This window comes from Ostrea edulis, chromosome 1 (assembly GCF_947568905.1).
Source record: "Ostrea edulis chromosome 1, xbOstEdul1.1, whole genome shotgun sequence".
NCBI lineage: Eukaryota > Metazoa > Mollusca > Bivalvia > Ostreida > Ostreidae > Ostrea > Ostrea edulis.
The window spans coordinates 9,297,043-9,324,996 of NC_079164.1; the positions used below are offsets into that span (position 1 = coordinate 9,297,043).

Consider the following 27,954-nt stretch of genomic DNA (forward strand, 5'->3'; position numbering starts at 1 on the left):
GACGATACGGTGTTTCAAGCTGTTAAAAATTATCTGATAGCGGGGGTGTTTCCAATGACTCTGGACGAATATACAGATCTACGGAACCATGTGTACATCAATCTCTATAACGATGCGGGGTTGATGTTAATTTATGTCGCGGGGGAGGAATTCAAGAAACGCATGCCTGAAAAAACCGCCGAGATTGAAAGTATCACCAAGGACTGGCTTCGAGAAGTATACATAAAGTGTGAAGAACTTAATTCATTTCATTTATTCCCGGAGGATGGCCAGCAGTGACCACATCACAGAGAAAGCGATAGTTTATGTATTGGATTATCTCACAGACATTCATTCTGGGCAGTTTGAATTTGTGTTACACTATATGCGAGAAGAATTATTTCCCATCAGCTTAAAGGACTATCCATGTCTCTGTCAGTATTTGATCGAGAACCGGATCACCCCGCAAGCCTTAGTACTGATTCATTTAATGGGCCAGGAATTGAAACGAATTCGACCCACAGACAGAGCAGAAATCGAGAAAATCAGACTACGATGTCTTCGAGAGATGTACGTCAAGTTAAACGTGTGACTTTTAATCTGGATCAAAATGAAGTGCATCTGTTACCCGAAGAAGACCGGACAAGTATCTGGATGACTGTAGCTGCTGATCGATATCGATTTCAACGCAGGATTCGAGAAATGGAAAAAATGTTGGACCCTATTTTAAAAAGACATGTGCATTGGTGTTGTGTGTGGGAGTTATGTATTTGAAATATGTGACATGAATAAAATTGTTTACACGAAAGCTGTGTTTGGTTGAGTCTCTCAGAGAAGGGTTTATTTGTTGAGGAATCCAGAAAATCCTAAAGGTAGAGTGAAAATCGAATCAAATAAGGTGTTTTCTATCGAATAGACCTTATGAGATGTTGTTAGGGATGTACATGGTCGAGAAATAAATTTTTAAAGAGGGGGTGAAGAAACATTGAACCTCGACTCGACCTCTTTAACCGCTGTTTCTTTGAAAACTATGCGACGTAGCAAAATAAAAATAAGTTTAACGCATTCGCCGTCTCAGAATCTATCAGATTAAATCTACCTTGCACAGATATCGAATGTCTAGAAAAAGACAATGAGAAAAAACTCTCTACTCGAAAGCACAAATCCGCCATTTTGACGGCCACCATCTTGGCTTCGTCTCCGAAGCGAGGGATGTTTTCGAGGAGGTCCGCGCTTTCCTGATATATACCGGCGCACTCGCCAGTTCGCTTCACTGGTGATCCAGCACAGTTGTAGAAGATTTTTGAAGATTATTTAAGAAGAAAGAAGAATGTCTGCAAGAAGAGACCCGCTCTACAATTTCCAGACCTTGCCTGGATTCCGGTACCGGCTCCTAGTGGTGGCTGAGGAACGGGTAGGGGAGAATTGGGTCGTGCGTTCTGAGAACGACCTGAGCACCTTCTCCCCTTTCGACCAGAGTGGGGTCCGTGAGATCATCTGCCGGGTGCGGGCCGAGTATGAAGGGAGGGCACCCCGCCGCCGCACCGCTCGAATCTCCACGGCCACGAGACCGCGCCGACGGGCCCCACAGCCACCCTCACCACCACCACCTTACTCCCCGGTGACGCCTACAACACCACCACCAGCGATCCCATCGGCACCAGTGGAATACAGCCCGGTGCCGATGAGCGACTCACCAGCGTCACCGGTGGAGTATTCACCGCGGTCACCGTCCCCCGCACCACCTCCCAGTCCAGCCCAGAGTCCGTCGCTGTTGGTGGCAGCCACGTCATCACCACCGAGACCAGCAGCCCCTGCAAGACCCCCACCACCTACCATCCGGTTTGCAGGGAGGACTCCACCACCGAGACCAACCCACGCACCGGTGGCAACTCATCCCCCGAGGAACCACCCTATGACTGTCCCTGGCTGGGCAGATAGGGCGGTTCCCATCTGGTTTAAGTGTCCTGTCTGCTGGCAAGACAGGGTACACTCTGGAATTACGTGTAGGGGATGTGGGCAGCGCCCAGCTTGCTGCTCGTGCGTGGAAGAGTTACAGGAGCGGCGACACACCCGGGGACGGTGCCCGTTATGCCGGTTTACCGGAAGCAGGGAATGAAAGTCGGTCCTTAGGACCAAACGGCCCTTTTCAGGGCCACCAACTTTTTTGAAAAGACACTTTTTATGGCAAAAATCAAGAAACACACAAGTTTGTTTTAAAAAAGTTTTTATTAACACAAGTAATAGCTAGAATAAAGCTATAATAAAGTTACATTTTCTTGACAATGTACACATGTTTATGATACTGATAAGCAAAGTCACAAATCCATTGTCTATAATGAGTCCAATTGCCTCCGGCTAATCCATGAGGTTTCACCGTTAAACATTGTTGTACAATAGCATCCACCCAAGGTAGAGATAATACATCTCCTCGTAGATCCGTCACCGCCATGGTGGTTGACAGGTCTCACAGGTACACGTTGACCAGGGTTCTTGACTGTAAGGACAATGTTGAAACACCCGGGGATCAAACTTTCTCTGAGTCCAGCGCTCTCTAAACTCCTGACAGATCTCACAGGTACAGTCCTTATGTGCTATTTCTTCTTCAGGGGTGATGGTACAATGCTGCGGACACTTACACTCTAGCCAGGGTTCTCTAGTGTGACCACAACATTTATAGACAAAGGGATAAAACGTCAGCTCTGCCAATCTCTCTATCCACTTCTGTTTGGCCAGGATGTTTTCTTTTTTATAATGAAAACAGCCACAAGTGCTCCAAGGTCCTCGGCAATACCCACACACTAGTACATCTTTCTCATCATCCGCGTACCGTTCAAACGACATGATTGAGAAAAATGGTAACAAGTGACCTATTTATATAGTGTTTTTTGATGAGTCATCAACATGACGTCAGCCATCTGAGGTAGGGGATGTTTTCGAGGACGTCCGCGCTCTCGCCTTTTTAAACGAGCGCAACGTCAAAAATTGGGCATTCCGATTTTTTAAAGGAACCAGAACCATGAGCCGTAGAGTAGGACCAGACCCTACAGTGAATGATTATTGTATCAAATGGGAGGAGGATTGGGAGCAAGAGATTGCCCCGCCGGCCTCACGGGAGGCTCTTCCCCCACCGCCCATGAGCCAGGATCTGCCCCCGCCAGAGGAAAACTGGGACGCAGAGTTAGAAGTGGTGCAACGGCCTCCGGGGAGATTGTTTTTTAAACACGGCTGGTTGCCCGTTTTTGTGTTTGACCACGAGCAACCCCCGGAGGAGCAGAAAAAGAAGAGAAGAAAGAAGAAGAAGAACAGACAGTGAGGGGGACCGAGAAGAAAAGAAGAAGAAGAGAAGGAGAAGAAGGAGAAGAGAGAAGAAGAAGAAGAGAAAAGACCAAGAACAGAGAGAGAAAGAAAACAGCCCTTTTCAGGGCTACCCATTCTTTTTGAAAAGACATGGTTGATTACAATGACAAGAAAATTTTTTTTTTTTTTCCAACGTTTTATTAAACTCCAACTATGAACAATAACAATAACATAGTTTACAATACATTCAGTCTTTGACATTGACAAGTTTGTCCTTGATGGGTTCTCGGTTTACGGAAGGTCTCTTTAAACCAATCCGCCACAAAACGATCGCGTTGTAAGGCTGTGCCTTTCCAGGGAAGTAACCATTCTCGTACGGTGCTTCTATGGCGATGGCGTTGATGTAAAAAATACACACAGTATTGTCCACAGACATCCGTATTCAAATCTTGATAACAATGGGTGTTATGAATCCAAGTCTCTCCGTGGCGTTGAATAAAGTCTTGGATGTCTTTATGGCTGGGAGGTAATCCGTAAGAATCAAAATATTCGACGGTAGGGCTACTCAAATACAAACAGACCCAATGCGCTCCAGGGCGATCGTGAGGGTCTGTATTCACCACGATGGCTTTGTGATGAGGTAACAGCTCAGGTATGACATCTCGAGGATACACACCTGCAAACGCCGGTCCTAAATCTCGTTGTAAAACATCTCTCAATTGCTGAGTATCCATCTCTCTCTTAGTAATCGATACTGACTTCTCGTTGTTTGTTGATTTCTAGCAGATTGTCGAACACGGCATACACCACACAGTTTAAGGTCCTGGCTACGTTGGCGGCAAATTGCACTTCCACTCTCAAGTTCCCCGTCTGTATGAGATGAAATTTATCCGTCTGGGCTTCTTGATCTTTCGTGAAATCCACACACCAGAGGGTGTAACCGTTTTTATACTCTTCCAGGGTAATGTCCGGAGCCCAGTCCTGACCTAATTTTCCCAAGCCTTTGTACAGACTCAAATACGATCTCAGGTACTGATCGTCGGTGAAATTAGGTTCCAAAGGTCGGGTTTCCATCATTTCTCCATTGATACTGATTTCTAATTTCTTGACTCTCTCATTTTGGAAATGAAAGGGGTTTCTGGTATTATCCCCATTAAAAGCCGCATTGTCCACAAAGCCCAACACGATCAGTTTAGGCATCTGTCCTTGAAACAGATGATCGGTGATTTTAGATTGGGTGCCACTAGGAATGGTGAAGGTTTTCACTTCCACTCGTCTCAATGGATATTTCGCCGTTTGAGTACTCAGTTGCTGATTGATGAGATTAATGATACTCGGCACAGGTTTGACTTTCCTCACCCACAAGATCATACTTTGAATGGCCACTTTCCCACTACTCCCGGCAGCGGTCATCATGTAGAACTGGGGTCGAGCGCGATTGAATCGGAGACGGACATCCAAGCCATTAGGGAGACATTTCTCTTGCTCAAACAAATCCAGATGTAATCGATCCATCAACACGATCTCCTTACTGTCTGTAATCTTCTCGTGACGTTTTCTCAACCCTACATTCTTGGAATCATCCGGATACTCGGGAGTCGGAATGACGGCCGCGATGCTGATTTTGTTATTCACTACTGGAAATTCCACAGGAGTTTGAGCCAGATCTTCTAATTTGACCTCATCCATATGTCCTGCCGTATCTTTTTCCCACAAGCTACAGGCTCTCATCTGGGTTTCCAGAGTCTTTGGTGCATAAGACAACAATTTCTCCAGATACGCTTTGTAGGGATAAGTATCCGTCCCCGGGGTAATGACTTTTCCATTGAGACTGACATCGATTTCACTGAACAAGGAATGGAGAATGTTATTCACGGGGGTGGAGGTCGAATGGCCTCCTGTGAGATTCGTTCCATTGGCTTTCGTGAATTTACAGACCATCTGGAGATAAGTTTGGGATAAATCCAGATATTCATCTCCTTTGATTTCAAATTCAATCGGAGCCGTATCCGAGTTGAGGGTACTGGAAATGGGGTAATATTCCATCCATTTCGAATCTTCTAAAGTGACGTTGGTCGGGGGCACTTTAAACAGTTCTAAACTGCTGGTACCACAAGCGCAAGATTCTCTGTGCATCATATTGGAACGATGTGTTACTCAGCGTGAACTGGGATCAAATGTGTTCTGGTCTCCTTCTCACTCCCTTTTTATAGGGTTCTCAGTCGAAAATATCCAGAGAGCGTTTTGGCTTACCCCTTTTCACTAGCTTCCTACCTCCCTTCCTAGATCGCTTCCTAGGTTGCTTCCTAGGTCTCTTATGAGGCCCTCCCCGAGCTAAGATACGTTGTTTTCTTTTAACAAATCCTTTTCCTTCCTGTATTCCCACCTGTTTTCCCACCTGTTTTCTTTTGAGGGTCGTGGTTCCAGGCTTCCTGAGTATTCCTGTGCGTGCTTTTCTTCCTCGTTTGGATGGGGCTTTTCGAGATCTTCGCCTACGGGCATACCCTGCTGTCTCTTTCAGGGCTTGGGCACCGTGTGTCTTGAGAGCGTCTTTGAGTGATCGTTTATTATCTAACACATCCATCCCTGTTTTAGCAGCAGCCTTTAAGGCACTTTTAGCCCCCGATTTGAGTAAATCGGTGAAAAATCCTTTTCCCTTCTGCTTTTCAGATTCTGGATCATATTCTTCTGTTGGATAGCTTCTACGTCGTCTCCTCCGATAAGAGCGATAAGGGCGGTCGTAATCATAATATCTCTCTTGATAGACAGGACGTTGTTGTTGTTGTTGCTGTTGTGCGGGGGCTCCACCTAATAATCCACTGATCAGGGGACCCGCCACTTTGCTGGCTATTCCCAGCAGGGCTCCAAGCCCGTGACCCTGCTGCCGTATTAAACCTTTATGGTAGTGCATCTTGATGTAAATGAACTTCGTTAGGGGTTACACCCGCTTTTTATACTTTTTACGCCGTCTCTTTCTCTTCTTTCCCTGGCCCGCTTGACCCACAATGGCATTGGCAATCCACGGAATGAGAAACCAGATTCCGTGTCCTTTCTGGCGTCTGACTCCTCGATGGTACTTCATCTTTCAATACACTTTGCGGAAATGAAGTTTGACTAAGGAGCGCCCATTTAAAAACCCCATAGGACGCCCTAAAGAATTCATGATGTGTACCTCAATGGTATCGAAATATTTCTTACTCAGTTTCAAATATTCGGCTCGAATCGGTTCCCAACGGGCTTGTTGTCGATCGTCGTATTGACCCGTACAGGGGACGACTCTCAATAATTTCAATTTGTTGGTGCCCACCACTTGAGGATCCACAATGTCACAATACACATACATGGCTTTCAGATTGTCGTAGACATCCATGGTCGTGTTCCCCAAGTAATTCACGTTGATCCATTTCGTCATGGTTTCATCGCCCAGGATCATTTTGTCACTATCCAGACCTAGCTTGTACGCTAAGGGTGTAGGGAAACGAATGCACATGGGGGTGGTTCTCAGTGCTTTCCCATTAAACTGATACTCGACACGATCGTACTCGGGGTGATACACTAAGATCTGGTTGTTCCCCTCGTCGTTAGGATTCCCTAACTCACTCCATACTTTCCACAGGGTTCTCCTTAAGGCTGCGTTGATTTCATTGATTAACGCCAAAGGTTGTGTATAAGCTCCGGGTCGGAAGTGAATGCGAATGATATCGAAGGGAAATAAACTATCCCCTCCCGCAAAGAGATGGGACCATGGCGTCAGATCCCAGGGGACCACCACCTCACACCTGGCCATCGTGACTTTACCCATATTCTCTGTCTTAAATCTTTCCCATTTATAAGTGTTGGGATCTTGGACATGTTTCGTATACGGATCTGGAATGAGAACGTCCACATAAGCCTCGCTATCCGATACGTTTTGTAAGTTGGCCGAGTACATCATTTCGGTCAATCCGACTTCCCATGCTCCATCCGTTAAGTCCATGGTGTGTGGCAATAACGTTTTAAATTGAGCAGTCGTATTCGTCGGAAACGATTCCATCGAACCATCACTCAACAGAGTCATGTAAAACCCTTCTCCTTCAGCCATGATGTCTTAAATGAGCCCCTGTCTCTGTTTCCTTCTCTATTTATACACAACACCGTTTTGTTTTTTCACAATTTTTTATTTGAAACAACATACAACATGACAATACATTCAATTCATTCTTCTTGATCGCGGCCACCACCACCCCACATCAACGCATCCGAGTCTTCCAACTCTAGTGTTCGTCTCGGGACTAAGCGTCGTCGCATCACCAGATAGTGTCGGGTTCCCCAGCAATCGGCTACATCATAACCTTCATTGATCATGTCTTTGAAATGTCGGAGACAGTCCTCGGAATGGTCAAACCAAGGACTCTCATTTAAGGTCCAATCGGATTCGTCTTGTCGTCCCATCAATCCCCAGAAGGCTTTGACTTTCCAGCGAAACTCTTGATACTTGGTCTTCATGATAAAGGCTGACCATCCGTGAGGTATCAGTATACGTTTGTACAAGTACACAGGATGCGTGGACGTTTTGTGTTGTTTACAATGCATCAAACACATCTGCTTATCCGCAAACCATGCCGTTTTCTTTCCCTCTTGTTTCCAGGCGTACTGTGTGTTAGCCATGGTGAACTGATGAATCTGAAGAAGATCGTTCCTGTTTTATACTCGGGCTCGCTAACGTCATTTGTGGACTAGGCATGACGTAGCCCACCAAAGAACTTAAGGTCACCATCCAAAAATCGCGATTGGGATCGCCTAAGGCTAACATGACGACCGAAGTGATAATGATGGTTAAACACAGGAATAATTGTGCAAAATACACAATTTCTGCTCGAGGGACTTTTTCACCCAAGAAAGTCCACTGGTTGGTCATGGCCGAATGAGATCCGCTTGCGGAATCCATGAATCAAAACTGGGAGGATATCCTTTCCAACGCACTTTGACTTCTGAAATGACTTTTTTTCCCACACGCCGCTTTTTATACCCTAAGATTTCTTCCACTTCATAGACATCATCGTCTTTAATCACTTGTTGTAATTCCTTCTCGTAAAACGTTCCTTCTAATTCTTCCCCGTGATCATCTTGAATACGATAGACGTTTCGTCCTGGCACTTTTCTAGAGATGGTAAACAGTTCTTTGGTCCAATTCGGTAAATATCCTTTTTCAAACGTACGTTTGGCTTTACTAATGCGTACACGATCCCCCACTTGCAAACGACTCGTGGTATCGGCACTCTGTTTTCCATACAAGGTTTTCCATACGGTCAAGACATTCTTGGCATTGACTTGAGCAGGAGCTCGCCGGATACTGCGATGATAGGTATGATTGTAACCATACACCAGATCCCCCAAGACATCGACATACCGTCGTGTTTTATGACGTGTAAAATACCGCCACATGCGTGCTTTCAGCGTGCGTTGAAAACGTTCCACAATACTGGCTTTGGTTTCGGCATTACGGGTCGTAAAGAAATGAATGGATTTGAAGGCTTGACGAAATTCTTTATTGGTAAATTCTTTTCCTTGATCAGACTGAATGCGCACGGGGCGACGTCCCTCTCGAAAAATCCCTCGTAAGCCTCGTATCATTTCTTTCCCCGTTTTCTGTTTTAAAGGCACGACCCAGGCATATTTAGACAGCACGTCAATGGCACATAATAAAAACGTATACCCATTATTGTCTTGTTTCAAGCTGGAGACATCGGCTAAATCTAATTGCCATTGTTCATCCATATCCGTCACTCGTGTTTGTCGTCGCTTGAATTTCCTCCGTATCGGTTTATGCAAGGTATAGGTATCTTGAGCTTTCACCCATTCTCGAATTTGAGACAGGGTAATCTTGTGTCCTAATTGACGCACTTGACGATACAACGCCTGGACTCCCCCATACCCTGTCTTGGGATCGTAATACAGTCGCTGTAAGATCTGTTCTGCTTTCATGGTAGATTTAACCATTTTCCAATTTCACGTGATGTCTTTTTACTGGCCTCCCAGATATTTTTAGGGGTCATCATTCGTCTGGGAGTTTCATAGAACGATTGGTCAAAACCAGAGATTTCTTGAAATCCGCTCTCCTCTTCCTCTAGAGGTCTAGGCGTACTGATTTTCCCTGGTTTGTCCATGGCTTTTATAACATCCCGATTGTTCACATATCCTTTGGGAGCATGAGTCTCTTTTAACGCTTGAGCAAATTCCTCTAATCCCGCGGGGGGATCACGATGTCTTAAGGGTCTTTGTCGTTGGGCTTCGGTCATTAAATCCACAATATTGGAATCGGGAACCCTGCGTCCTCTATAGCTGATTTCTCCTTCTTTATTCCAAGTCACCACTTTGGATTTCTTGAGATGATCGAGTAATAAACCTGCTTTCTTTCGACCCGGTTTATTGACGCTTTTGATAATCTGTTCCTCCAAGTCATCGGATGCTGAGGCGGCTGTGGGTGTTGAGGCGGCACTGGTTGCAGTGGTTGGGGAGGATAGAGTCGCTGGGGTGGGATGTCGAGCTTGTTGTAAATATTGACGATAGCGATGAAGTTGATGACCGTACAACCCCACTTTTTCTTTCTCGGTTAAATCATCTCGATGTTCAATCTCGTCCAAATCACTGCGTAAACCAATAGTCGAGGTAAATTCGGGAGGTTTAGGTAATTTGCCTTTTAATTCGTTGAGCATCGCTTCCGGTACCAATACCATTTTTCGACTCATGATTTCTTACAAATCTTGCCACACACAAACGAACCCAATCCTTTTTGGTGGATGAGTATACCTCGTCGTTTTTTCACGGGTTGAGTCCGGACTAAGCGTCTTAAGATGTGTTTCTTTCGACCCAGTTGTCGCTTCTGAGTAGGATTGAGAGGAATCACCCCTTTTAATAGATTGTACACAATCTCACAAATCTTTAAAATGCAGTCATTGGAACAATGTTTCAACACCTCTGTCTTTAATTTGCTGGAATAGTGAGGAGCCGCTAACGTCTGCAAGAGCGGTAAATGAGGTCGTAATCGACATTCACACTTCTTCGTATGAGCCATGGTAATGAAGGGTGGGGCACCTTACCCCTCCTTTTTATACCTAGTCCAGGACAATGGCACTCGGATGTTTAGGATCAAAACGCTTGTGATGGACGGTCTCTTCGTGACGATTGCGGTTCTCTCTCGCATTGAAGACCAGAGGGCAAAATTTACATTTATATTTCTTTTGCACCTGAACCGGTGTTGAGGTGGTTAAGGGTTGAAATTTCATGCTTCCAAAGGTATGAGCAAAACTCGGTAGAGCAGTATCACTGGTTCTGGAACTTCCTATAGGCCCATGCATGGGTCGTTCCATTTTCTTTTGAGCTAATCCGGCTTTCAGATTGGCTAACGTTTTAGTGGCCTTGGGGGGAGTGGCCTTGGGAAACGGCATCTTCACAATGAGAGGGGTTTTCTTTGGAGCCCAATTGGGAAACGGATTCTTCATCCTGAGAGGTGTCTTCTTAGGGGATTTCTTAGGGGACTTCTTAGGTGTCTTCTTAGGTAAGCGAATAATGAGTTTAGGAATTCTCTGAGGTGATTTTTTAGCTTTCTTAGCCCGTGGTTTCTTGGTTTTCTTGGGTTGTCCCCCACGGGGCTTACGGCCTGTTTCCCATTTGAATAAATGACGGATAATGGTCCCTCCTAAGAATCCGGCGCCTCCTCGTTTCAAAATGGCTTTTTTACGCTCTTCTTCATTGGACTTCTTATCGGCAATGACACTCAAGTCTTGGCGATGGGATTGAATGAACCGCTGAGTGATTTTATTGCCTGGTAAGACGCCTCGCAATAAATTTCGAGCGCCCATCGCAAACCAGTTGAGTAAGGCTCTACGTCCTAATTCAATGAGATGGCTCCGTTGAACGGGATCCCGTTCCCGTTGTAAACGGCGTAACGTTTTGACTAATTTACTCTTCGCGGAAGGTCTACCCATGATGAAGACTGTCTTTCGAATGATACACCTGCCCATGATGTGACATTATTTATACTCTCGGGGGCATGTGCACAGCCAAGTTGGTAAAGAGTTGACTTCTTAATCTTAAATCGTCCGACGTCTGAGGACTCAAGTCCACTAGTAAATACCCGTGAGGTACACGGGTGGCGTCCTCATAGGCTGGAAGTAAATGCGGCATTTGTAATTGCCGACTTAACACCCCAATCTGAGATTTATCTCGAGGATTTTTAAACAGCACAAGATAGTGAGCATTCAGACTGATGGTACGATGTTGTACTGCTCGATCAAACAGATTTTGTGTGATATAAATGACACTGGTATTGCGATGATGCGCTTTGCGCGTAAACCAGTCGACAATCGATTCGATGGCTTTACCTCCCATCATATCATCAAAAATGAGTAGATGACGCGTACTGAGATCCGCCACTATCTGCTCATCGTCTTGAGGTATATTGCGGATAAAAGTGACCTTGTCCTGTAAGGATTCGTACGCGGACTGCCATTCTCGATAACACCATACTATCTTTTCGGGAGGCGGTGCAATCCACTGCGTATTTTGTACCAGTTGCTTCACAAATTCCGTTTTACCCGATTTAGAGGGTCCGGCCACCACCATGGTAAATTCATGTTTCAACTGAAAAGGCTCAAGTGTCTCGTAGGTATACATCTTGATAAATGACACAAGTTCAGGAAAATCATATCTATTTATTAACAAATAAAAATACGTACAGCTTGCTCAACACCATGTCTACAAATAGGACATTGTTTCAGTCCCGTAGCACATATAGCACAAGTACATAAATGACCACAAGGTAAAAAAGCAATTCTCAAGTCTCGTTCTAAACAAATGTGACATTTCTGGGTACACATTGGATTCCCTGCCGCGTCTAAGGGTAAGCCTTCCCAATCGCAACCACTGTCTTTAGCGCGGGCATAGGCATTGAAGGCTTGTCGTACCCATTGTTTACCCTTATTACACTTCAGGTAAGGACAGTGAGGATACCAATAAGCATGTTGTATCCAAGGATTGTCGACAGCTCCCCAATGGTGAAGTCCAAAGTTGCAATAAAAACAGCACGTGTTATCCCCGTACCCTTTGTAAAAGTATCCCGCTTCTGCAATGGTAGGTAATAGGTTCTGCAAGTGTTCGGGAGCATTTTCAAACGACGCTACTCGATCTGACAGTAGAGCATAACGTGGTGTACCCGGGTTATGTAGTGATTCGTAGTCCGTCATTTTGCCGACTGATGGTTTTCTCTAGCATGTCCTTTTTAATACCCGTAAGGCAGCGTGTCATAGTCATGAATACGTTGACGTTTATCATACACCATGCGGTATTTCTTCACCAGAGGAATGGTTCGCACATCATGTTGGCGGGTTCGTTGAATAAAGTGCGGATAGCGGACATGGACTTGTAAACGAGCATGAGCTGTTGTAAAACACGCCAGCACCACGTTTCCAAAGGGACAGTCTTCTAAAAATTCTTCTTTCTCCTGATAATTGATCAGCATCATATCACATTCGGGGCGTTCACGATTTTCTAAGAGTTCGATGCCTTTGACTTCTAAAGTGGCATCTTGTAATTTCTGTTGTAATTCTTCTTCTTCCGTGAGATACAGGGATTTGGGTAATTGTAATCGTTGAGCAAATTTTCCCCACAAGCAATTTAAAAAGAGTTTGGCAATGGTTCTTCGGACCGGATTTTTCTGGATGTCGGCCGGATTCATGGCAATGCCTTCTCGTTGCTGAATTTCCTCAATGTAATGTTGCTGCTGTTGGGCTGTTTGACAATCCTCGGGGAATCCGGAAGCTTCTTGTTTAATTTTCAAAAAGGTGTTGATATACGCTCGAAATAAGTGGTCACTGGTTTTCTCAAAATGCCAAACTTCGTAAATGCGGTCGAGACGATAGCCTAGATCTAATGCTTTGTGAAGTTCGGTGGTCACCCAGGTGCCCGTGAGACTGCGTTCAGAATCGGTGTGCTGGCACCGCTCGTCGGGTCCTAAGTTGCGCTGTTCCGCACAGGTGCGGCATAAGGGAAAGAGTAATTTGCCCCCGGTCTTGTAAGGTAATACGGGGTGATACAGCTCTCGGGGTGGGAGGACACGACAACGAATGAGCCCGAAATAGTCTCTGACATCGGTGAAATGGCTGGTGATGACTTGGGGATGGTCGACGGGAAATGGCTTGTATTTCAACACGTACGGGTACAGGGAACAGACATCCACGTATCGCATGTCACCCTCCTCACAATACAGTCGTGTAGCATTGGTCCGGCCTCCGTACAAAGCGTCACGGGGATTCAAAGGATCTTGTATATCGACTCCTTGTAAAAATTCCTGTAAGTCGGCATTGGTCTGGGTCTGACGATCAAACTCGTGTTCCCATATGCTCACGACTGTATAGCCTTGGTCTTCTAAAGCACTGGCTCGTTTTAAGGTGTCCAGGTAGAGGTCTTGATACGTATGCTGAACACGATGAGGATGCATGTCAGTCAACAGATTCGGGTAACAGGTGGGACAGCCGTGCCAGTAACAGCCATAGAATTCGTACACGATACGGGATTCCTCATCATACCCATCTACTGTATAGGGTCCAAGCGTGACTTCACCCCCATTTCTAGCATGTCGTATGCAGTGATGTTGATGTTCTAACCAGGCGAGCCATCGGCAAGCTTTAGCTGAATATCGTCGTGCTGGCCGGTAGCCCATATTAGGAATGATGGCGATGGTATTTTCAACCATGAATCCTCGTCGGTAGGCTAAATTAGCCGTGCTGGCAAACGTGATGGATTCTTGAAAGGGGTCTACTTCCACCAGATCAAACAGGGTGGATTTGAAATGGGCACAACAGCGGCGTAAAATATCCACGTCCGAGATGCAGTAAGCTAAGAATTCTTTCTGGAAATCAAAGACTTTGCCCTCTTGTTGATGGTACCAAGTATAGAAGGCTTCACGATTGGCGGTGGACATATCGTCAGGATTGTAGAAATGAGCGGCCGGGTAAGGACCCACATACTGCTGGTTCTCTGTCGTGTTGAAAAAGTGCGGGAAATAGCCTTTTTTCAATTCCGTTAATCCGAAAGCAGAGGGCATCTTGGCAAGAGCAAAGGGTAGAAAGTTGTAAGAATCGATGAATCTCAACCCCAAGACTTGCATGGATAAGATTTTACTCCCGTTCAGGATGACGGTGGGTTTGATACACGCCGTGTGCACCAGGTAATTCAAAATAAACTGCCCATCGTATCCTTTGAAATTGTGGGCAATGATGGTGGCTTCATCGTGTTTGAGTTCCACATGGCCTTGCTCATCGGTCTCGCTCTGTAAGAGCCATTCCATAAACTGTTTTAACGTGTCGGGGCCTTGAAATAGGAAGCGGCGTTGTGATCCGAATCCTTCACAATGAGAACAGGGCTTGTCGATATCCACACTGTCGCAATGTTGACACACACGTTCTGCCACGCATAAATTGGGGATGTGAATACCGTTTTCCTGACTGCATTCGAAATCGTAATAAATGTATATTTTCAACTCCTCTTCTTCTTCTTTTTCTTTCTTAGGTTTGGGTTTCGTCTGTACAAAGCAGTGATGAGGCATGGTGACGACTTTGTGACAGATGCGGCATTCGGTTTGACCCCCACACGCGTGGCGTTTTAATAATTGCTTGGACATCCATTTCTGACACTGGTTACACCGCCCCATTAAACTGCAGACCGTGGTTGTTGTATTACTGCTGTAAGGTTTCAAGTGGGTCTGGTAACAAGCTGCATTTCTGAAAAATCCCTTACAATGAGGGCAATTCGTCTGAGTCCCGTCCGGGGTACAGGGGGTATCGGCTAAACAAAATGAGCATCGATGAGGACAGACGGTCCGATGATCTTCAATGTGACTGTAACCAACATGACACAATGGCATCGTAATGCTCGTTATCCAGCAGGATATTCAAACAAGTCCCGTACCCCGGTCCTTTGTAAATAGGTTCCAGTCGTAAACGAGTTGTATTCGTTTTGAATTGAAATATTTTCAATCGATACTGTGGGGCGAGCGCGTGCTGTAATTGCTCCCATTCACGCGGCCCACACGGGTGGTTCATAACACACCCAGCTTGTTCCATCAAGGCTATCGCTTCTCGTTTCTGGTCGAGCGTTTTGAAATCCCCTTTTCTCATGCGTAACCATTTCGTTTCCCATGCCGGGTCGTTTGATTTCTGGCTGTGTAGACGTGCTACCACAATAGCCCGGGACAAGCAGAGAGAATCCTCAGGATTTTGAATGCGAACGATCGCTCTCTTGGAGTTTTTGAATTTCTCCTTATCCATGTGTAGATGTTTTTTCTTAGTGCACCCGCTGCCTTGTGGATATTTGACATGGAAAAAATCCATCTGCACTGCCCCGTCGGTGATTAGGAATTCCTTTTTAGATTGCTGGACGGATTCTATTTTGTTCAGAATTTTGTCCTCGTTGAGCTGATTGGACTGCGTAAATTCGTACCAAATAGCTGAATCCAGAGACGGGTGCCGAATATTTAAACGTAGATAATCATTGGGATTGCACTGCATTTCCTGTTTCACATTTTTTAACATATCCCGGAAGAGCCGACGAATGAAGGTTGTATTTTCTTTCTCTGGAATAGGTTTGAAAGCAACATTGTAGACATTTTCCTTGACTTTAAATTTCCGTGATTGACGTCCTCGTTCCAGTTGAATTTTGTAATAATCCGAAATGAGTTTCTTTTTCCCCCCTCCCCGCTGTAAATACTGTAGTCGTCGTTGATTCTCTCTGCGAAGTTGTAATTCACGCTGCCGTTGTCTGTTCAGCTGATCATTCAAAAATCTCAATCGCTGTTCAATATAACTCCGTGGAAGTCCAGTAGGTAACTTGTCTGACATGATGTCGAAAGTGACACCCAATGCACCGCGCGCCGCTTTATATATATATTACCTGTAGACAGCGCTGGGTAAAACTAGGGACCGTGCCACCTCTGGGGATTGTACTATTGTTCTTTAATAAACATGTCAACTTAAAACCTTGTGTTATTCTTTTAGATTTAATACACTGTTATTCTTTTAGATTTAATACACAGGATTTCACTGGATTTTCAGAAAAATACCAGGAACTCATTCCAGGAACTCAAAGCGAAAGTACCGCATCATAGACCACCGGCCATAACCCACCCTATTCACCCGCTCTACAACCCCTGCTGGGGTTGACCCCGTCCTAGTGCACTCCGTTGACCCCAACACCGCTTGACCAATCAAAAACGCCCTTACTTGACCTCATTTGCATAAAAAGTGCACTCAGTTGACCTCCCTATCGGGACGCGTTATACTACTCTCCTTTTTCCCTTTTTTTTTTTTTTTTTTTTTTTTGCAGAAAACTACATGCTTGATAATGATGACTCTGTAAACTAACGTTAGTTATTTTTACTTCCAATTCCCCATACAGTTTTCTAGGATAAGTTGGCTCGAATTAATATTTCATAATATAAAGAGGGCGGATCTAGGATCTGAAGTGGGGGACGCAAGTTCATTATAGGCGGGGGGGGGGGGGGGGGGGGGGGTCTAGGAGCTGCCGTGAGATGAAGCCCCTGTGAGGGCCCAGTGCGTGAAGCTCCTGGATTCTAAAGATTTTGTAGGTTATACAGGAATTAAGTTTTCCAAGTTCTGAGTAGATCTTATTAATATTCATGTCGCCATTATCAACAGAATGACAAATATTTAACCCACCCACCCCCGAGACTAAAAACTGGATATGGGGCACAAGCGTGCGTGTGCTCCGAATTGAAAAGTGTGAGGGGGTATACCTGCTATTGTCGTATTTCAGACTGAACACATGTGAACTGGAGGAATAAAAAATATTTCACTATATTTTCTTTTCATAACGTTGAATGCAACCGAGCTCATTCTGGACAGACAGACTACGGCGGATTTCATTCGAGGGCGGTCTCGTATTTAGGCTCGGAAGAGGAATGACAGTGGTTTGTAGAATTTCGTAGGTTTCTGTTATGCTGGGTTATTTTCTGTACAGTTTTGGTTCCACTATTCTTCTATTCCAGTGCTTGTGCCATTTTTAAATTGATCGATATTACTGTTCCATATATCTGTGAGCCACCTCATAGAGAGTAAGTATGACGCTGTGAGGTGCGAGGCCGTGAATCGAGACACATCATAGGGAGTCAGTATGACGCAGTGAGGTGCGAGGCCGTGAATGGAGACACATCATAGGGAGTCAGTATGACGCAGTGAGGTGCGAGGACGTGAATGGAGACACATCATAGGGAGTCAGTATGACGCAGTGAGGTGCGAGGCCGTGAATGGAGACACATCATAGGGAGTCAGTATGACGCAGTGAGGTGCGAGGCCGTGAATGGAGACACATCATAGGAAGTCAGTATGACGCAGTGAGGTGCGAGGCCGTGAATCGAGACGCATCATAGGGAGTCAGTATGACGTACTGAGGTGCGAGGCCGTGAATCGAGCCACCTCATAGGGAGTCAGTATGACGCAGTGAGGTGCGAGGCCGTGAATCGAGCCATCTTATATGGAGTGCGTATGACCCTGGCAGGTATAAGGCGGTCGTGAATAGAGCCCCCTATAGCTTTCACTTAATTCCTTCTATGTCATCATCAGTAGTGGTTCGGTAACAAACCATACATGTATATACCAAACTTACTGCACCAACGACATTTTCATCAAGTTTCGGATTGGAACTTTTTGGTTTTCGACAATCACACAACTCCTAGACATTTATACCTCAGCTCCGGGTCGTACATCCGGGACCTTGTTATCAATATGTTATCTTATATCCGATGCATTTTCTATATTTCTAACTGCTCAGTTTTGATATTTATTTCCATCGTTTTTTTCTCACTGACTAGGGTATACTCTGTCAGAATTAAAGTACAACAAGATGTGCATGTGAAACACAAATGCCAATTCAAGAGATGACCATGGTCACAAGGACAAATATCGTGGTATCAGTAGAAATATTTTGTCACAAGAAATGCTCATGTGCAAGGTGAAAGGTCTCATATTTACCATTTAGAAGTTATGAGCAATGTCAATTTTTCCAAAAGTGGGTCAAATGTCAAGGTCAAAAGGTTTAGTACCCACCAAAAGGTCTTGTCACAAGGAATACTCATGTGAAATATCAAAGCTCTAGCACTTATGGTTCAAAAGTTATTCGCAAGGTTAAAGTTTCAGACAGGATGAATTACGGAATTACAGAATGACAGACAGGACAAAAACAATATCCCCCCCCCCCCCCCCCCCCGATCTTCGATCTCGAGGGCATAAAAACCCGTGAATGGATTATATCATAATGGTACAAAGAAACAAATCTTAATTTCTTTCGCTTTACTGCATGTAAGAAAAAGCCACATAATTATCTAAGAGAAATCATATACATTTGTATAATTCTATGCATTTTCTTAAATATTTGAAAAATTATGAAATACTACACACTTACAATTGAGAGAGAAAAATCTTAAGTCGTTGGATAAATAAACATATTCAATACTCTCCCTGTCTTTCTTCAAAAATGGATTTGATATATTGAGGGATATTAATTATTCAATATCTTAGCACAATGAAATTATCCAAAAGAACAACGGAGAGTTAACAATTTTACAACAACCACAAAGTCACAGAGTTTGAAGCACCTTAACAAATTCTTAAGTACGGTCCTACTCTTTATTACTAATTATCTTGCTAATTAATTACGCATTTCTGTCGTAAACAAACATCTATATACATAATGAAATCAATTTCACAAATTTAGGGTATTAATGCATTACCTTGTAACAGATGACCGTAGTCTCGTTGAACATAATGTTTAATACTAAGGGCAACCACCGTGCATTACATTATGTTTACTTAACACTTCATGTTGATCGTTTATACTATAGCAAATCACGATAACCGAGAAAACAAATGAATAATTATTGTTTTCAGAATTCGTAAATTCCTTTTCAACAATCCGTAAAACAATGCCTAGAGGCAATATCTTAATCCAAATGTGCGTTACATTATATTACACACGTTTAACAAAGGTTGCAAAATTCTAAAATGACCACGTGAATCAGCACGCTGTATATGGTTATATCAACTAGGGTAATATTAAAATAAAACAAATAACACACATTTCAAATGTTTAAAGATACAGCTACAACGGAAATTTTAGTTGTTGGACACGTCAATGGCACACGTTTTATATTTTGATTATATGTACAATATCTACAAGAAAAGCAGCGAGGCGTAACGGCATTTGGCGCCATGTAAACTATGTTGGTGTTTTCAAACGTTACAGACAGATGGAAAAATACCATAAAGAAGAATTTAAAACACTGTACAGTAAATACAACTAATGTCCTTCTCAGGAGAAATGAAATGGCACCGTGAACACTTCTCATTTCCCATAGGAATATTACATCGGGATCGGGGTACGATCCTACTAGCATCAGTCCTATTTCATCTAAGAGGAGTCTTCTTGCTCAAAGCCCGGATTATCGACCGAGACTTGGTTGTAGGACACCAACAGCATCCTGAGTTCGTTGTAGTCGATTTTGCCGTCCTGATTCTGGTCACAGTCCCGCAGTAAAGCCTCTCGGCACTGAATCAGGTCATCTTCGTCATAGTCCTGTTTAAAAATAATATACATACTTTCTCTGTACATATCCAAGTGCGAAACAAAATTTCTAACTCATCTCTGCATGTTACAATGAACAGCAGGTAATTTGATCTACACATGCAAGATATATTTACAACAAGCGTCTAAAATTGGCCGCTAACAATTTTTTTTTATATTTACTCTATTTCATAATTGTCTATCATTTTTCTTTGCAAGGAGACATAAACTGTAATATGTTTTACGGCGTGACCGTGTTTGAGGGCAAAGCAAAAAAGTATTGGCATTAGTATCTATATCCAAAACAGGACCCCCCCCCCCCCAAAAAAAAACAAAAAACAAAAAAACAAACAAACCGAAGTTAGCACAAGGACAGAGCTGTATCAAAGCATCCTAATTTTGGACATTTGATCCGCCTATATATTGAACGCGGGAAATATAACGCAATATTGATGTAAACAGTACATTGTGACGTCATATTCAGCGTCGTTATTTAGCAAATTTACAAACATAGGAGACATGGTGTTAATCGAGGAATGGTTAGGCTGATATATATTATTAGGAAATAAGATTTACATGCTTTTACGGATTTTATGTAACATCTCAGAACGACGTGAACTAGGGTAGACGAGATTCAAAATGGAGGAATTCATGTCCACGCGCTAATATTCGAATCGACGCCATTGGGACCAACATTTTCAAGTTTCATAGGTATGGTTTAATTTTTCATTATTTTCCTTTTAAAGACCCAACTTTAATTTAAACCCCCAAATTGTTAGCCGTCTGTCAATCAAACATTTAACAATAGATCTCAGGTGTTACATGTACTTATAGGGAGAGTTCCGCCCTTTGGGCCGTAAGAGGGTTTCACCTTCTATAAAGCTTTTCACTCAAGGATTGTCTGTTTCAAGTGTCATTGAAATGTAGACTTTCTCAATACATAATATATATTTAATATGTCTTACGGCGTGACCGTGTTTGAGGGCGAAGCAAAAAGTATTGGCATTAGCATCTATATCCAAAACAAGACAAAAATCAACCCGAAGTTAGCACGAGGACAGAGCTTCATTAAAGCATCCTAATTTTGGACATTTGATCCGCCTATATATTGAACGCGGGAAATATAACGCAATTGATGTAAACAGTACATTGTGACGTCATATTCAGCGTCGTTATTTTGCAAATTTACAAACATAGCGTTTGAACCACAACAAAAAACATGGCATTAATCGTGGAGTGATTATATATGATTAAGAAAATAAGGTTTACATGCTTTTACGGATTTTATGTAACATCCCAGAACGACGTGAACTAGGGTAGACGAGATTCAAAATGGAGGAATACATGTCCACGCGCTAATATTCGAATCGACGCCATTGGTACTAAACTTTTCAAGTTCCATAGGTATGGTTTAATTTTTCATTATTTTCCTATATTTTCCTTTTAAACATGTATATACGTGTTACCTATAGGGAGAGCTCCGCTCTCACGGCCCTTCGGGCCGTGAGAGGGCTTCGCCCTCTATTATTTTTCCCGGTCTTTATTTTAGATGATGCTTTCCGAAAGGCTCGCACTTCAAATTCCCTTTTACAGCATTGGACAGCATACCTCCAAGAACCCCTTCCCCAATGAAAACCTAACAATTCGTTTTTATTTTTATGTGTGTGTTATTGGTGTATGTGTTTATATATAATATGTTTTACGGTGTGACCGTGTTTGAGGGCGAAGCAAAAAGTATTGGCATTAGTATCTATATCCAAAACAGGACAAAAACAACCCGAAGTTAGCACGCGGACGGAGCTGTATCATCCTAATTTTGGACATTTGATCCGCCTATATATTGAACGCGGGAAATATAACTCAAATTAATGTAAACAGTACATTGTGACGTCATATTCAGCGTCGTTATTTAGCAAATTTACAAACATAGCGTTTGAACCACAACAAAAAACATGGCGTTAATCGTGGAGTGATTATATATGATTAAGAAAATAAGATTCACATGCTTTTACGGATTTTATGTGTAAACATCTCAGAACGACGTGAACTAGGGTAGACGAGATTCAAAATGGAGAAATACATGTCCACGCGCTAATATTCGAATCGACGCCATTGGTACCAAACTTTTCAAGTTCCATAAGTATGGTTTAATTTTTCATTATTTTCCTATATTTTCCTTTTAAACATGTATATACGTGTTACCTATAGGGAGAGCTCCGCTCTCACGGCCCTTCGAGCCGTGAGAGGGCTTCGCCCTCTATAATTTTATTTTTATGTGTGTGTTATTGGTGTATGTGTGTATATATATAATTTTATCGTTATGTGTGTGTTATTGGTGTATGTGTATATATATAATTTTATGTTTATGTGTGTGTTATTGGTGTATGTGTATATATATATAATTTTATGTTTATGTGTGTGTTATTGGTGTATGTGTGTATATAATTTTATGTTTATGTGTGTGTTATTGGTGTATGTGTGTATATATATCATTTTATGTTTATGTGTGTGTTATTGGTGTATGTGTTTATATAATTTTATTTTTATGTGTGTGTTATTTGTGTATGTGTGTGTATATATATAATTTTATTTTTATGTGTGTGTTATTGGTGTATGTGTGTATATATATATATATAATTTTATTTTTATGTGTGTGTTATTGGTGTATGTATATATATATATAATTTTATTTTTATGTGTGTGTTATTGGTGTATGTATATATATATATAATTTTATTTTTATGTGTGTGTTATTGGTGTATGTATGCATATATATAATTTTATTTTTATGTGTGTGTTATTGGTGTATGTGTGTATATATATAATTTTATGTTTATGTGTGTGTTATTGATGTATGTGTATATATATATAATTTTATTTTTATGTGTGTGTTATTGGTGTATGAGTGTATATATATATAATTTTATTTTGATGTGTGTGTTATTGGTGTATGTGTATATATATATAATTTTATTTTATGTGTGTGTTATTGGTGTATGTATGTATATATATAATTTTATGTTTATGTGTGTGTTATTGGTGTATGTGTATATATATATATATAATTTTATTTTTATGTGTGTGTTATTGGTGTATGTGTGTATATATATAATTTTATTTTTATGTGTGTTTTATTGGTGTATGTGTGTATATATATAATTTTATTTTTATGTGTGTGTGTTATTGGTGTATGTATGTATATATATAATTTTATTTCTATGTGTGTGTTATTGGTGTATGTGTATATATATATAATTTTATTTTTATGTGTGTATTATTGGTGTATGTGTGTATATATATAATTTTATTTTTATGTGTGTGTTATTGGTGTATGTGTTTATATAAGTTTATGTTTATGTGTGTGTTATTGGTGTATGTGTATATATATATAATTTTATTTTTATGTGTGTGTTATTGGTGTATGTGTATATATATATAATTTTATTTTTATGTGTGTGTTATTGGTGTATGTGTGTATATATATAATTTTATTTTTATGTGTGTGTTATTGGTATATGTATATATATAATTTTATGTTTATGTGTGTGTTATTGGTGTATGTGTATATATAATTTTATGTTTATGTGTGTGTTATTGGTGTATGTATATATATATAATTTTATTTTTATGTGTGTGTTATTGGTGTATGTGTGTATATATATAATTAAATTTTTATGTGTGTGTTATTGGTGTATGTGTATATATATATAATTTTATTTTTATGTGTGTGTTATTGGTGTATGTGTGTATATATATAATTTTATTTTTATGTGTGTGTTATTGATGTATGTGTATATATATATAATTTTATTTTTATGTGTGTGTTATTAGTGTATGTGTATATATATATAATTTTATTTTTATGTGTGTGTTATTGGTGTATGTATGCATATATATAATTTTATTTTTATGTGTGTGTTATTGGTGTATGTGTGTATATATATAATTTTATGTTTATGTGTGTGTTATTGGTGTATGTGTATATATATATAATTTTATTTTTATGTGTGTGTTATTGGTGTATGTGTATATATATATATAATTTTATGTTTATGTGTGTGTTATTGGTGTATGTATATATATATATATAATTTTATTTTTATGTGTGTGTTATTGGTGTATGTGTATATATATATATATATATATAATTTTATTTTTATGTGTGTGTTATTGGTGTATGTGTATATATAATTTTATGTTTATGTGTGTGTTATTGGTGTATGTATATATATATAATTTTATTTTTATGTGTGTGTTATTGGTGTATGTGTATATATATATAATTTTATTTTTATGTGTGTGTTATTGGTGTATGTGTGTATATATATAATTTTATGTTTATGTGTGTGTTATTGGTGTATGTGTATATATATATAATTTTATTTTTATGTGTGTGTTATTGGTGTATGTGTGTATATATATATAATTTTATGTTTATGTGTGTGTTATTGGTGTATGTGTATATATATATATATAATTTTATTTTTATGTGTGTGTTATTGGTGTATATGTGTACATATATAATTCAGTAATAGCACAAGCACACTGTCATTTTAGACTTTTATATCATATAACCGACCGCCTCCTGACGACCTCTCCTAGTCCTCTAAATGAATCCTGACCAATTATCCTATAGCCCCATGAGTAGATGCAGTGCAGACTCTCATACTGTGTTTGTAGAATCTCTCGAGGACAACTCTTGCAATCAGGACAATAATTGCTTATGGAAGCATTTTCTTCAAGATCACATTCAGCATAGTAGAAAGGCTTCCATGCAAGACAGATGTCTACCATAAACATTCCTTTGTTATGTTTATGTAAATTATGAATTATTCGCAGTGTCGGATCAAGATTTTTTTTTTGAAGAGGCGCATGGGTGTGTTGCGCCCGTCTTCAAGGAGGAAGTTAGTCCGAGTTACTAGTAATAACAGTGCAGCTAACCAGTGTCAGTATTGTTTGTCGCATGTAAAGTCACGCGACATTGTGATCAATTTCATAGAGTGAGACTTCCCTCCGGAACCCTGGCTCCACTGAGAGGATCCCCGGGGAAAAACCTGCTCTGGAGCCAGACAGTCCTCTAGAAAGTTCCACTCAAAGTCAATCTAGAGCCAGATCTCCGGGGTAAGGAGTTTTACAACAGGGGAGGGCTCACTCCATAACACGGGCACAGAATCCTGAATGATGTCCAGCATGCTTTCACGAGAGGACAATCACGCTACTACTAGTACCACAGTACTCTCCCAGATCTAGCAAAAACTATGTTAAACACGAAATTTGTTTGACTAGATACCGAAGAAGATATTTCTTAACAATCTCAATCATTACCGTATCAGAGGAAATGAATAAGAACCAAATTCTGTTATACAGAGAAGAACAAAGAGCGATTCTATATAGAAATACCATTCAAACATTACCAGTAACATCTGGAGTACCCAAAGGAAGGGTACTAGGTCCTATCCTTTCCACTGTGAGGCTATTTGCATATGACTACATCCCTTTGTTTAATGTTTGTATGCTGTATTAAGTCTCATTCAAGAATTTATCTAGAGACTTCGCCAGTTTTTCGGGGAAGTGCCACAAATTTCGACCTCTGCATGGCGCTCAAGGCCGCATCAGTGACATGAAACTAGCAGTGTTGGTGTAGTACAGTGCCAATGTCTACCGTGACATGAGACTAGCAGTGTTGGTGTAGTACGGTGTCAATGTCTACCGTGACATGAGACTAGCAATGTTGGTGTAGCACGGTGTCATTGTTTACAGTGACATGAGACTAGCAGTGTTGGTGTAGTACGGTGCCAATGTCTACCGTCACATGAGACTAGCAGTGTTGGTGTAGTACGGTGTCATTGTCTACCGTGACATGAGACTAGCAGTGTTGGTGTAGTACAGTGCCAATGTCTACCGTCACATGAGACTAGCAGTGTTGGTGTAGTACGGTGTCATTGTTTACCGTGACATGAGACTAGCAGTGTTGGTGTAGTACAGTGCCAATGTCTACCGTGACATGAGACTAGCAGTGTTGGTGTAGTACGGTGCCAATGTCTACCGTCACATGAGACTAGAAGTGTTGGTGTAGTACGGTGTCATTGTCTACCGTCACATGAGACTAGCAGTGTTGGTGTAGTACAGATCCATTGTCTACCGTCACATGAGACTAGCAGTGTTGGTGTAGTACGGTGTCATTGTTTACCGTGACATGAGACTAGCAGTGTTGGTGTAGTACGGTGTCATAATAGATGATTGTTTACAGTGACATGAGACTAGCAGTGTTGGTGTAGTACGGTGCCAATGTCTACCGTCACATGAGACTAGCAGTGTTGGTGTAGTACGATGTCAATGTCTACCGTCACATGAGACTAGCAGTGTTGGTGTAGTACGGTGTCATTGTTTACCGTGACATGAGACTAGCAGTGTTGGTGTAGTACGGTGCCATTGTCTACCGTGACATGAGACTTCTGATTTAAGTCAAATCCCAAAGAACTGTGACTCTTACTTCATTTGCAATGGGCTTGGCAAAGGAAACATCACTTCCTTTAAATTTAAACATCTTAGAACTAACGTTGTACCGGGAGTGCGAATTGAATCAGGGACGTCACAGTTGGGAAGTAAACTCCCTAACCACTATAGTAAGCACCGCGACCGGCGAGATTCTCATATTGGGAAATAAGATCAACTTTAGATGCAAGTTTTCTCGAACAAGAATTGTATTATCTACAGAAAGGGAATGATTGGTTTATGGAGTTCCATCCACACAGGTGTGAATGCAGGTGTGAATTGAACTTCACGAACCAAACATTCTTTCAAATTTAAATGACAAAAAAATTTCTAAGATGAGAATGATCAAAATGTGATTGAAATAGAAGATTGTAGAAGAATTTTGTATTTATGTGCTGGGAGTTAGAAATTTTGATTCACACACACACACACGCACGCGCACGCACACACACACACACACACACACATGCACGAGCGGTGTTGGTGTTTGTCTGTGTGTGTTTGAAATAGAAAAACAACATCAGATATACAAGCAGTGACAGTACAGGGCGCCCTACCTCCTCTACAAGATCCATGAGGTCTTTCAGGAATCCATTCAGCTCTTCATTCTCAATATAATGACTGTTATCCTGAAGTAAAACAGGAATACGTTTTGAATATGCAGATGAATGAGATACGATGAATATGCAGATGAATGAGATACGATGAATATGCAGATGAATGAGATACGATGAATATGTATTGAGATACGATAAACTGTACACTGATTCGGTCGGTCTTTGAGATGAAAGTTCACGCTGTGATTCCGTATGACACTCCATTGTAACATACTGAGATTAAAGGTCGGGGACTTGTTTTGTTTTCATCTTTCTGTCTTTTTGTCCACGGCGATAAATTTGGTCAAAACATTACAAGATACATGTACAGATTTCGTACTTGGTGAAGTGCAAGTTTAAGGTGTGCCAGTCTAACTTCGTCATGGTTGGAAGCACAATTATTCACACAGATACCTCTGATATATCCATAACGTCAGTAATCTCATGTCTTCATGACGTCAGTCACGTCACTCATCTCATATGTCTATGACATCACTCATCTCATATGTTCGTAACATCACTCATCTGATGTCTCTATAATGTCAATCATCTGATATGTCCATAACGTCACACATATCATAATATGTCCAAGATGCCAATCATGTGACGTGTCCATAACTTCAATCATTCAATTATCTGATATATGTTTATGACATCACTCATCTGTTATATTCATGACGTAAACCATCTGATATGTTCATGACGTCAATCATCTGATATGTCCATGACGCCAATCATCTGATATGTACATGACGTCATTCATCTGATATGTACATGATGTCACTCATCTGTATGTACATGACATCAATCATCTGATATGTACATGACGTCACTCATCTGATATGTACATGACGTCAATCATCTGATATGTACATGACGTCAATCATCTGATATGTACATGACTCATCTGATATGTCCATGACGCCAATCATCTGATATGTACATGACGTCATTCATCTGATATGTACATGAT

General features: G+C 41.5%; 4 protein-coding genes across 5 annotated transcripts in view; 1 reads left to right on the plus strand and 3 right to left on the minus strand.

The window, feature by feature from the left end:
* The first annotated feature begins 1,309 nt into the window (after positions 1-1,309).
* Positions 1,310-2,098, plus strand: LOC130047371 (uncharacterized). The gene has a single exon (XM_056142150.1). The coding sequence runs from the start codon at positions 1,310-1,312 to the stop codon at positions 2,096-2,098; it is 789 nt and encodes a 262-aa protein (XP_055998125.1).
* A 1,922-nt stretch (positions 2,099-4,020) lies between these two features.
* On the minus strand, positions 4,021-5,418 carry LOC130047373 (uncharacterized protein F54H12.2-like). Its single transcript, XM_056142158.1, has 2 exons — positions 4,390-5,418; positions 4,021-4,260 (listed from the first exon to the last, which is right to left on the minus strand). The coding sequence occupies exons 1-2, from the start codon at positions 5,416-5,418 to the stop codon at positions 4,021-4,023; spliced, it is 1,269 nt and encodes a 422-aa protein (XP_055998133.1).
* A 7,120-nt stretch (positions 5,419-12,538) lies between these two features.
* On the minus strand, positions 12,539-16,154 carry LOC130047374 (uncharacterized). The gene is made up of 2 exons (XM_056142170.1): positions 15,367-16,154; positions 12,539-14,762 (listed from the first exon to the last, which is right to left on the minus strand). Exons 1-2 carry the CDS (start codon positions 16,152-16,154, stop codon positions 12,539-12,541), a joined length of 3,012 nt encoding a protein of 1,003 aa, XP_055998145.1.
* Positions 16,155-18,605: 2,451 nt separating this feature from the next.
* Positions 18,606-27,954, minus strand: part of LOC125664176 (calbindin-32-like) — a 54,378-nt gene continuing 45,029 nt past the window's right edge. For both annotated transcript variants that reach the window (XM_048896758.2, XM_048896757.2), the window contains 2 exons: positions 26,943-27,014; positions 18,606-19,902 (listed from right to left, as the gene is read on the minus strand). In XM_048896758.2, coding sequence (XP_048752715.1) covers positions 19,738-19,902; positions 26,943-27,014 — 237 coding nt within the window. In that variant the 3' untranslated portion in view covers positions 18,606-19,737. The remainder of the gene's footprint in view (positions 19,903-26,942; positions 27,015-27,954) is intronic.

Excerpts from the sequence above, each read along its gene's own strand:
- LOC130047374 (XM_056142170.1), bottom strand. The coding sequence starts at position 16,154 with ATGTCAGACAAGTTACCTACTGGACTTCCACGGAGTTATATTGAACAG. Across the intron at positions 14,763-15,366 it reads GCCTTGATGGAACAAGCTGG|TCAGGAAAACGGTATTCACA; the intron begins GTGTGTTATGAA and ends TTTCGAATGCAG.
- LOC130047371 (XM_056142150.1), top strand. The coding sequence starts at position 1,310 with ATGTCTGCAAGAAGAGACCCGCTCTACAATTTCCAGACCTTGCCTGGA.
- LOC130047373 (XM_056142158.1), bottom strand. The coding sequence starts at position 5,418 with ATGATGCACAGAGAATCTTGCGCTTGTGGTACCAGCAGTTTAGAACTG. Across the intron at positions 4,261-4,389 it reads TTCATTTCCAAAATGAGAGA|GACTGGGCTCCGGACATTAC; the intron begins GTCAAGAAATTA and ends AAATTAGGTCAG.